The sequence below is a fragment of the Oreochromis aureus genome, linkage group 1, assembly GCF_013358895.1.
Source record: "Oreochromis aureus strain Israel breed Guangdong linkage group 1, ZZ_aureus, whole genome shotgun sequence".
NCBI classification, from domain to species: Eukaryota; Metazoa; Chordata; class Actinopteri; order Cichliformes; family Cichlidae; genus Oreochromis; species Oreochromis aureus.
Genome location: NC_052942.1, coordinates 37584280 through 37596512, shown reverse-complemented (window position 1 = coordinate 37596512; position 12233 = coordinate 37584280). Strand labels below are relative to the sequence as shown.

The 12233-nt window shown below is 41.0% G+C and overlaps 1 protein-coding gene across 1 annotated transcript in view; it reads left to right on the top strand.

Moving 5' to 3' along the window:
- The window catches only part of LOC116325074 (adhesion G-protein coupled receptor G2-like), a 54286-nt gene that overhangs the window by 20452 nt on the left and 21601 nt on the right, over positions 1 to 12233 (top strand). The window contains exons 2-6 of the mRNA XM_039613525.1: positions 1190 to 1329; positions 1526 to 1600; positions 1811 to 1880; positions 3055 to 3199; positions 3688 to 3807. Of these exons, the coding sequence (XP_039469459.1) occupies positions 1190 to 1329; positions 1526 to 1600; positions 1811 to 1880; positions 3055 to 3199; positions 3688 to 3807 (550 nt within the window). The remainder of the gene's footprint in view (positions 1 to 1189; positions 1330 to 1525; positions 1601 to 1810; positions 1881 to 3054; positions 3200 to 3687; positions 3808 to 12233) is intronic.

Genomic DNA, 12233 nt, shown 5'->3' with positions numbered 1-12233 from the left:
GAAAGAATTTAGACAGTTTTTAAATCTCAATCATGCCGCAGTGTTCGTTTGACTTTGGGAGCAGAGTTTGGACCCAGATTACTCCGCAAGGCTCCTGACTACGATAGCTGTAATGCTCCTATAATCCATCAAGTGGAGCGGTCTCGTAGCTTACCAAAGTCGTACTAAAACAGTTTTTTTAATCCATGTACTAATGTTGTTTTATTATTATATTAGTATAGCGTAAGGTTCCGTTACCTTTGTACAAAAATGTTTAGTAGAATTTTTCTTCAACAAGCTACTTTTTACTTACTACTTTGAGTGCATTTCAGAGACTACTTTTTCACAGTAAAGAAATTACTTCAGTACTTCAACCTTTACAGGAGTATTTTTTAACCCAGGTATCTATACTTCTATTTAGGTAAAGAAAGTCTGTACTTTTGCTACCTCTGAAGGTAGCTGAGTTAAAATTCACAAGAGAGGTGCAGGACGGGTGGAGAGGAGATGAGTATCAGGAGTGATTTGTGACAGAAAGATACCACCAAGAGTGAAAGGGAAGGTTTACAAGATGGTTAGTGGGACCAAATAAGATGTATAATTTGGAGATGGTGTGATTTTTATTGGGAGAGAGCAGAATGGACAAGATTAAAAACTAATATATCAGAGGGAGAGCTAAAGTTAAGTGATTTGGAGACAAAGGTAGAGGGGCAAGGTGGAGACGATAGTACATTAATTGCACAAAGGATGTTGAACATTAAGCTACTAGGGAGGAGTTAAAGAGGAAGACCTCAGAGGACAATTATGTAGTAAAGGAGGACATGCAGAGGGTTGGTGTGAGAGAGGAGAAGCTATGGATTGGGTGAGATGGAGGAAGATGATCCAGTGTGCCAAACCCTAAAGCAAGAAGTCAAAAAAAGAAAAAAAAAATGTTGGTGATATTGCTCCATCAGTACTTTTAAGGATTACACTTTTTTTCCCCAAGAAAAATATCAGCGTCCTTTATAGACTTTAGACAGTTGTTAGAACCCACAGTCTTCACACAAATATGTATCTTAAATTCAACAGTCATATGTTCTGGTGCATCTTAATAAAACTTAAGCTCATTAGGCAGTATTTGCTTTGACGAAGGTTGAACTTCTTCCATAACCTAAGCCTATTATTGTTTGTAAAGCACAGATACTGTTTTAAATTAATTCTCTGCAATTCGCAGGATGAAGTGGTGGCTTCTCTGCTGGCTGGTGTTTTTTCTGTCACACCAACCTTCTGCATGTCCTCGTTCAACACCAGTCTGTAAGAAGAAACCACGTTCACAAGGTCAGGGTTTCTGCAAGGACAAGTATACGAAAAGTGGTAAGATGCTTTAATATTAATATTTAAGGCTCATGTTTCCATGCTTCAGGTTATAAGTATCCCCCCACACACACATCTTTTTGATTGGATAAAACAGCAATTAAGAATATACAAAAGTTTTCAGGTGAAACTGTGGTTCATTCTCCAGGACTTAATAACTTGAAAATGTGCACATTTCCTTTATTTTCATTTATAGCATGTCCTGAGCCAAAAAAAGACTGTAAGACAGAACATGATAAAGATAACGGTTGTAGCAGTAAACAGGAAAATGGTAAGGAATTTTAATTTTAATAGATTTTTTAATTAAGTGTCCCCCACACAAACACACACAGACACACACACACATACTCAAATCTCTGTGATTGGATAAAACAGTAATTAAGAATGTACAAAGGTTTTCAGGTGAAACTGTGATACATTCTGTAGGACTTTAAAATAACTTGAATGTATTGAAAATGTGTATATGATTTTTTTTTAACAGGGCGTGGCAAATGCTGTATGGACCTTTCAGACAACATTTTGAAAAACGGAAGCTGTAATGACGCTGTCAAGTAAACACTTTCCTTCTAAATAGCAACAAACTTTTAATTTTTTGGAGATTTATATTTGGAAAAACTCTTAAATCAAACATGTATATAGGAGCAAAATCAAAAGGGTTGAGATGTTAATGTATTTAAGATGGTTTATGGCAAGTGTGTCAAACTCAATCACACAAGGGGCCAAAACCCAAAGCACACTTTAGTTCACAGGCCAAACAGGATATGCATTTATTGAACAGATTATTTAACTTAAAAATAACAAAAAAAAAAAATACATCCTGTCAAATGTATACAAATTTAAAATATGAACAAAAATAATGAAAATAAAAACAAACATTGTGCTTTTAGGTAGTAGTTAAAATAATAAGTCAAAACATTCTGTTTTCTCTGCTCTTATGCCATTCTGTCAGAGCTGCATGCTTGGCATCTTTTCTTGGCAGAGTTCATTTATGTTTGGATAGTAAACCTAGTGTTAAGGAGATTCTCAGAATGGACTTCAGGCGTTGATCAGTGACACAACTTCTGTGTGATGTTTTGTTAAGAGAACAGCTTCTCACACAGATATGTGATGCCAAACATGGAGCATTGCTTCAGGAATGAAGCGAGTGACCTGTGTGGACCCCACAGTGTCGTACTACTCACTAGTGTCCCATTCTACTGCCACTCTATCAGCTCCATCTGAATCTGTAAAAATGCAATTTCAAAAAAAATGCAATTTCCAAAGGGTTGTGATGCAGCTCAAAATTACTTTTCTGTTCCTGGCTTTCTTTCCAAAGCATCCTGTAAACTCATAAGTGCAGCTTCACTTCAAACTCCTTCACTGCATCATACACATCAGTGATCATGCAAGTCTTGTCCTCAGAGTTGAAGGTTTAAGATGCTGAGATGATTAGTTATGTCAGCCAGAAACACCAGCTCACATTTCCCCCTCTTATCCTGCAGAGCTCTGCCTTTTACTTTACTGTCCATGAACTGGCAGATTTCCTCATCCAGCTCACAAACTCTTTTCCCTAACTTAGTCACTGCACCTTTGTAAAATACACAATGTTGCCAAACTCTAAATCTATTTTTCCAGGTTGTGACCCGCTGGCCTTGAGTTTGACACCTTTGTTCTGTGGTGTGAAATTAATTTAAGATTTTTAAACAGAATGAGGCATTCTAATGTTTTCTTTTCCTTTTCAACAAGGACCATTGAGGAGCTACAACAAATTCTAGAGGAAGAAGAAATTAACGGGACCAGTTCATCAATGATTTCTGACAGTGTTGTTGCCCTACAGTATAAACCCAATGGTACCTTTGAAGGGCTTGACATTTATGCCAGCAATAATCAGGTTTTTAAAAAATAATAATTACATTAATTAAAAATAATTGCAGACTGTAATTTTTGTGACACTGACATTTTAAGTTGTTCACAATTTTTTGGCAGCAAAACTGCCAATATCTGTTTTGTCTACAATTTTGCTCTTGAAAACTCCTGGGAATATTTGAGTTTATATCCTATTGATTTCCAAATGTGCATGTATTTTCCCTAGGCAACAAAACAGCTTGTTAATTATTGCTTATACTATGAAATATCTCAACATTTGCTTTATGGGTTAAACTTTCCTGCTGCTTTGCATTTCGGAGTCTGTGAATCTTAATGACTTTCCTCTAGTTCCACAAATTTGGCATCATTTTGACTAAAATGGCTGAACAGCAGTGATCAATTTCCATTAAATTTATAATACATGTTTAGATGTATGCTAAGTTAAGCATAATATTACTGTTATTCACATCCAATTCTGCTGTTACTGTTTTTGGCACTTTGATGCTGATGCAGGTAAGCCCAGGCCCGCCTCCTCCCAGCAGCACAGTGAGAGTTCAGCTGCCGAGTGAACTGAAAGCTGGACCGAACAACAAGGTTGTGTTCTGCATGATTAAGTGGCCTGAAACAAACCAGGTCAGAAATTAAACTTTGTTATACAAAATTTTGAATTTATTACAGGCATAGATTTTTCACTGTAAATTAAACTACTATTGTTTGTTGATTTAGCTTGTTTTAGCCAAGTAAGATTACTAAAAAAATATTTGTAAATTTGAGCCATATTTATTTTACCCTCCGTTTATTAAATATTATTTATCATTAAGAAACCTTTGTCATACTATCTTGATGACGGACCTTCATCTGAGCACTCAAACCTGCCACCAAAATCTACATGAGTCCCTAACAGTGTAGTAGACAGGACACCACAATTTAAACTATTTGCTTTCTAACTGTAGACTTAACAAGCTCACCTAAACCATGTACACCGAGCAGCCACCTGCTGTTTTAGGCTCTCTGTATGTGGTCAAATCACCCTGAGGGTTGGCAGCAGACAATATAATGTGGTTAGACAGCCAGCACTGACAGGGCTCAGCTCAAGTCACTTTATTAAAAAAAAAGCAAATAAACATATAAGGATATTGTCACGGCCGCCGGGGCGAGCTGTGTGGTGAAGGAGGGAAAGGACCCAAAATGCAGGCAGTTGACTGGTGATGAGAGTGATGTTTTATTTACAGAAGTGGCAGTGACAGAACAGGCAGTGAGGAATGACAAATGACTGGAGAAACCTAAACTGGGAAAACTAAGTAACGAACCTGAGAACATACGAAACGGGGTGCGGGGCAGAGAGACGCAGAAAGAGGAACGAAACACCATGGAACACAGACGAACCGGCAACAAGCAGGAGAACACACAGGGCTTAAATACACACAGCAGTAATCAGGGGATGAGAGACAGGAGGGCAACACACCAGGGAGAAGTCAGGGCTAACGAGACAGAGGGAGCGAAGCTGGACACACAGACATTAGACAGGAACATGAACCTCCAAAGTAAAACAGGAAACAAGACACACTTTACTAGGACACGGACTCGACAGAGTGAGACAGACTAGACACTGAACTAAACCTGCAATAACAACAAAATACAACCCAAACATTAATCCTAATACAGAAACACACCAGAATAACAGAAACACAGATTCATAATAAAAATCAAAGCACCAGAGAGACATAAGGAACAATCCATCATTCAAAAATAAACCAAAACATAACGAACTCAAAATGCTGGGTCGAACCGACCCAGAACCATGACAGATATATGCATAACTGACGCTTGAGAAGTAAAGCAGGAGACAAATAACAGATTTTTTTTACTCAGTGCAGACCTCTAAAGAAGCTAGAACAGCTTAAGTAACACCGACATAAATGCTCCAGGGTCTCATAGTTTTCTGTAGTAAAACACTGCATTGCAATGAAATCAATTTTACACACTTCACCTGTCAATTGTTTTGATTTAGCTGCTGTTGGGAAATCAGTTTTACCCCGGTTCTTTTTTATTCCTCGGGCCTCCAGAGACGCACCGGACCCAGTAGTCATTTTTACAAAATCTTTATTCATCTTTATTCATCTTCATTTAAGCATGCACTTCTAGAAGGGAAGACGAGGCCGGTGTCCCTCTGAAACAATCTTCACCTCTTTGTTAGTTACAGCCAGCTTTATAGAAACGACCCCATCATAAAGCCCCCACAGTGTGCTGCAAACTCTGTGTCTGTGTCTATGTGCACGAGCACGTGAGTGACTGTGTGCGCATACCTGGTATGTGTGTGCACGTGAGTGTGCATGTGGATGTGTGAGTGTAACAGTTTAAGCACTGTGTGTGTGTACGTGACTCCCTGCTGGTCATAAAAACCCCCTCTCTCTTCCAGACCACAGTTATCAAGTTACAAATGTTGAGACCCCCACACAGGTATCCCCGGAGGAATTTCCACTTAACATTAACTCCTCTTTGTCTTACTTTCACAGTTCAATTGGGGGAGGGTCTCCTAAGATCTACTCCTAAGTTCATGACACAGTCAGGCCTTTATTTATATCCAGGGCAGTGTCAGTGTCTCACAATAATTCTACATTCTATCTAACACATTTCTAAACTTTAAAATAAGCTAAACATTCCTACAAATCCCCCTTTTTATCTGCCCTATGGCAGATAAAACTACACTAAATCTTTCACCATAATGTTTTCATACTGTCTCCCCATTTCCCAAAAGTGGCATCCTGGTGTCTGCCTTTGTATCAGATTCTCCCACAGCACGATTAATGTGTCTTATGAACAAGGCTCTGATACAAGGCACACAACGACACCCACACGTCGCTAATATTGCAGTAAAAACAGACAAAGAAACCATAATTGACATAAGGAAACCTTTCCATTGCCCAAAGACAGAGGTCATCCACGCTTCCAGCAGGTTATCCACTCCCGAATGCCCATACATTGTGGTGGACAACGTCCTTAGGCCTTCCAGAACTCGGGTCACAGAGCCATCGGGAACTGTGTTATTTGGAATAAAAGTACAATACATATCCCCAAACATAGCGCAAACGCCCCCTTTTTCTCCCAACAACATATCTAACGCCATCCGATTTTGTACTGCCATTAAAGATGTTGGACCCAACTGCTCAGCAGGCCCTTCAACTGCGTCCCTGGTAAGGTTTGCCAGTCTCAGGACATTATAGTGCACATAATTGATACGATCCACATTCTTATTTGGAGTTACTTGAAAAAATGCAGAAATTATGGGAAGCTTTTCAAATCCTCCACCAATTTGGTCCGCTACCTTAAATTCATTAGGCACACCCCTAGGAACCCCAATAGCATCTATGTATGTTGGTGATCCTATTGTAAGGTCAAACGATCCTGGTGACCGTTTGGCCAACACATGACGTCTGCGCGTGACTGTCAGTTGAGCGGTGCCGGGCTTACCCAGCCGCACCCCCTTTTCTCCTACTAAAACGAGAGGTGCACCTATACGTACCATGGCACAGAGACCAAAAGTCCCACTAGGAATTCTAACATACAATCTGTACCCACCACAATAATAATACAAACCAGCACGTGCCCACAGGCTTATTTCGGTGCCGGTGTCTCTTGATAGCTTTCCTCTGGCCAGGTACGTCACAGTGCACCAATCGGCGTTAATCTCCCCGGCCTCATGCTCATGTCTGTTTCACTACGTTTGGTTCGCTTCACCGTGGCCTGTGATGGTGGAGTCGCCGGAGTGGATTCAGGTCTGTCTCTGGGCAATTCACTTAGAAGAAAAATCACAGTTACAATAACAACAGTTGTGTAAGGAGCTTGGAAAGAAAAGCGTCTGGACTTCTTTAAGTTGCTTGAAGACGTTTCACCTCTCATCCGAGAAGCTTCTTCAGTTCTAAGGTCAAATGGCCGAGAGTCCCAGATTTAAACCCAGTGGGAGTATTCCCCAAAGGGACAAGGACCCCCTGGTGATCCTCTAATCACATGAGACAAGGTGTGAGCGGGTGTGGGACCTAATCAGCCAGGGTTTCGGGTGAGCTCATTGTGAAACCTGGCCCCACCCTATCATGTAATTCCTGAGGTCAGATGGCCCAGGATGTGAGTGGGCGTTAAAGGCGTCTGGGAAGGGATCTCAAAACTGGATTATAGATGGCAGACAGTTGGTGTCGTAAACCACCGCCTCTGTTCAAAGATGGTCGCTCACAGTGGACATAGATGGCCTCTTTCACTCCTCTTTCAAACCATCTGTCCTCTCTGTCCAAAATGTGAACATTGGCATCCTCGAAAAGAGTGACCTTTATCCTTTAGATGCAGATGAACTGCTGAGTCTTGTCCCGTGGAGGTGGCTCTTCTATGTTGTGCCATGCGCTTGTGAAGTGGCTGTTTGGTCTCTCCAATGTGAGGTCTGGGCATTCCTCGCTGCACTGTACAGCATACACCACGTTGTTAAGTCTGTGTTTTGGAGTTTTGTCTTTCGGGTGAACCAGTTTCTGTCTGAGTGTGTTGCTGGGTCTGAAGTACACTGGGATGTCATGCTTGGAGAAAACTCTCCTGAGTTTCTCTGATACACCGGCTACTGATACACCCTATGTGGCCGGTGTGTCAGAGAAACTCAGGAGAGTTTTCTCAAGCATGACATCCCAGTGTACTTCAGACCCAGCAACACACTCAGACAGAAACTGGTTCACCCGAAGACAAAACTCCAAAACACAGACTTAACAACGTGGTGCATGCTGTGCAGTGCAGCGAGGCATGCCCAGACCTCACATTGAGAGACCAAACAGCCACTTCACAAGCGCATGGCACAACATAGAAGAGCCACCTCCACAGGACAAGACTCAGCAGTCCACCTGCATCTTAAGGATAAAGGTCACTCTTCGAGGATGCCAATGTTCACATATTGGACAGAGAGGACAGATGGTTTGAAAGAGGAGTGAAAGAGCCATCTATGTCCACTGTGAGCGACCGCCTTTGAACAGAGGCGGTGGTTTACGACACCAACTGTCTGCCATCTATAATCCAGTTTTGAGATCCCTTCCCAGACGCCTGCACCCACTCACATTCTGGGCCATCTGACCTCAGGAATTCACATGATAGGGTAGGGCTAGGTTTCACAATGAGCTCACCCGAAACCCTGGATGATTAGGGTCCCACACCTTTCACACCTTGTCTCATGTGATTAGAGGATCACCAGGGGTCCTTTGTCCTCTTTGGGGATACTCCCACTGGGTTTAAATCTGGGACTCTCGGCCATTTGACCTTAGAACTGAAGAAGCTTCTCGGATGAGAGGTGAAACGTCTTCAAGCAACTCAAAGAAGTCCAGACGCTTTTCTTTCCAAGCTCCTTACACTACGATGACCTGGATGACTGAGAACCTTCACAGACAATAACAACAGTTATCACACCTAACACTACCGTTTCTCTCCAATTACCCCTCAACCAGCCTAGAGAAGTTGACATGATATAAATGTAGATGAAAGGCTTGTCTGTTTACATCTCTCCCTCACAAAAGGCTTCTCTGCAGTGCATCAAATCATTTGTGCTGTTCACAGAATCACAATTCCATCGCTGGACTTCCTCTGCGCTGTCACTTTTAGAGCTTGGCACGCTTTCTCCATCCCTCGATTCTCACGTTCCAATGCTGCTGAAGATTTTAAGGTAGAGCACGTCGTACACCTTAGTTGTCTTCCTCAACGTCAACGTTGACACTCTTTCATTTTATTTAAGATTTTGCTGTGCAGAGTCTCCTCATGACGATCTCCTGAGCAATGTCTGCTGTGCTGAAGGTGATCTCTGATCCTCCTGAAGACTCTCTCCTGGCCTCAGCTCCCATCTTGTGGACGATCCTCTCAGTCACTGCTTCTCATCATGGCACCTCACGACATCTAGAGATTAAAAATAACACTCCTCTCGCCACATAGCTTTCACCATGTGTCAACTCCCCAATGAGACATGTACAAGAATGTTGCACCGTCTCTCTAAAACAATCTCCAGGGTTTCCCAGTTAGAGCAGCCATACTCCAGCCTGTAACCCTGTGTAAAAACATCAGTCGGCAGTTACATGTTTAGCTTATTTAACTCCCAGCTCCACCTGGAGCCCGTATCCTGGAAGACAACGTCTGTTAAATCAAACTTCACATTTTCAACCAACTATAGATCATAAGAATAATAAAGTATTCAGCATAAAAGACAAGTATCATGTGCAGATTTTCTCAAATCATCAAATCACTATTATTGCCATAATTTGTCCCAAATCATGAATCATCCCAATTTAGTCCACAATTTAATCGGTGACCTTCCTTAAGGCTTAAGCAATGTCACTCCACTCATTTTATCATTATGAGCTTAATAGTGGCCAGCTAATGAGCCCATATTAAACTATTCCATAAACACTGCATCTCTTATTGTTTTCTCATGTCACTTGTCTGTTTTCTGCTGAATCCTCTACATGCACTCTTAGAAAAACAAACATTAACAACACACATGGACAATCCTGATGGTCAGGCGCAGGTCGACAGGTTCCAGAGGTGCTGTAAAAGGTCATAAAGTTAAGCCTGCTGTAAAAATAATGACACTGGTTTCAACACAGGATGTGTTTCACACTATTTTCACTTCTCCCCTGTAATATTCAACATTTTCCCAACAACACAGTGTAATAGCATAATCAACTCATAACCTGTAAACACAGTTTTCTTCCCACATAAACCCAGCAATCCTGTAGTAGAAAGAACATCAACCATTAGTGTGTCCTGCCGTAACTCACATAATCAAACACATGATTAACTCTCTGCTGTAGAAAATAAATGTAAACGTTAACGGTGTGCACAAGCCCATGAATAACACACCCCTGATAGATTCATAAACACAGAAAGTGGCATTTAAAAGGTTAAATCGTCACACAACCTAGGATGCTGCTGTCGTCTTCCCGCTCCTGTTTAAGGAAACACACATAAATTCATCCACCCTTTTGTCCTGTCTAGGTGGAGGTTAACCTTGAGTAGTGGTCAAGTCTTGTCAGCTTTTGTCAGCTTTTACCAGTCAGTCAGTTTTTTCTCTTTCACTCATTCATTCATTCATCCATTCTTTCTTTGCTGATAGTGGAAATTATCGTCGCATTTTCATTTCCACCCACAGCAAAATGACGTCATTTCAAAAAGAAAAAGAAGAATTTTAGGTCGGATTACCTCGGTCAATCCTTTTTGGGCAGGGACTCTCATTTTCTAATTGTTCCAAATAAGCGGCTTTCTCCAGAGCCCATTGTAATTTTTTGGAGAATCTCACTTGCAACGGTTTTCTCGACGTGTCGTATAGCGCTTTTAATTCCCGTCGTGCGGATCTGCTTAAAGAAAAGAAATTCACAAACACAAGTCAGTGCACTTGTTTAAAACAAAAAATAAAATAAAATAAAAATAACAAACAAAACTGTCAAACAAAACTCCCAGTGCACTGTCCAAAAACAAAATAAAAATAAAAATAACAGATCAAAATGAAAAACAAAATTAAATAAAAATACAGAAGCCCGGTCTTAGGACTTGTCCCAGAATATTCTTTTTCTAATAGGTGAAAACACACCAAGTCTAAGAGTTGGTGCCATGGTAAAACCTTCCCCATACATTAGAAACAAAAAAACAAAACAAAACAAAAAATCTGCTAGTTTTATTCATTTAAACTCTGGCTGCAGGATTCTGTTCACCCCTGTTATCATGTTCCCCAAAATAATACTAATTCAGTTGTCTATGTATCACTTCTCAACCCACTCAATAAACCAGACAGGATGATGGTAACAGGATTGCCTACTTAAAATTGTGTTTGATCCTAATGACCTTCATTGTGTGTGTGTGTGTGTGTTAGTCAGGTTAATACATTTACTATTTCTGTGTGTCCATTTATGTACCTTCCCCCTTTTTTCTGAAACAAAACTCCGTTCAATCCAAGTTTTGTTTCAGAAACATCTAAATAAAAATCTCTGTCATAGTCAGGCACAGCTAAACCCCAGATGCTTGCAGGTTACCATTGGCAACCACGCTGTGTGTTATTAACCCCTTCTACCAATACCCTCTTTTGATGTGTAACACTTTATGTATGATTTTGTATTCTCTGTAGTGCATATCATGTACATGTGTGGTGTTGTCTGTCCATTTTCTCTAAGAGTACACTTGAATACCTCAGTGCTTGTCTTCCTCCCCCTTTTGTGGTGGTCTGGACACTTTGTCAATTCTCCACTTCAAGGCAGTCGCTTGTCTCCCTGGATTCCTTAACCCAATTTCATTCCCCACACTAAAACAGCATTCATCTGTCCTCACCTGCTCCTTTCTCCTCTCCCACTTTGCCGTCCAATGGCAGTCAGTTCTCTTCAGCTTTGTCCCGTGTATTCTCCCACTGTCTCTTTCATTGCCATCTTGCTCCAAACATGGCAAGTGTCAAACTCCAACAATCTTCTCAAAAGTCCTTCACACACCGTGAAGTTGCAGCTTGCTGGAAACGCGTCTCCATTCATCCAATCAAGATGATGGATCTTCTCTTTCTGATGCCGTCTGCCCATAGTGCTGCTGGAACTCTCTGCTCAGGTCTCTGGTATTGTCTCTTGGACTGCTGTCCACTGTTGATGTTCATGCTTGTGCTTCTGGAACTGCACTCTGTGTCTTCAGGGAGAGATTAGCTTCCTTGGAGCTTGCTTTTTCAGGATGAGGACGGGAAGCTGCAAAACAATTCAGCCATAAATTCTGGCTGGGTGTTTCTATTTTTTTTGTTTCTAATGATCTTAACCTACAATTTTCTTCCGACTGCTGCCCGTGGAGAATTGATCCAGGTCCGTTCCCCACCTGTAATCGACAGACTGAGAGACTTTCATTATTCACTGTGACTGCATATGTTTTCATCACTCCTAAAGCAACACATCTCCGCTTATTTGGTTTTGAACTCTACTGACTTTAAACCCCAACAATGAAATTTTATTTGTTCTTAACCACAAACACAAAAACTTCTTGATGTTATTGTTAATTATTTTCACCCACAATACTCCAAATTATGTTTT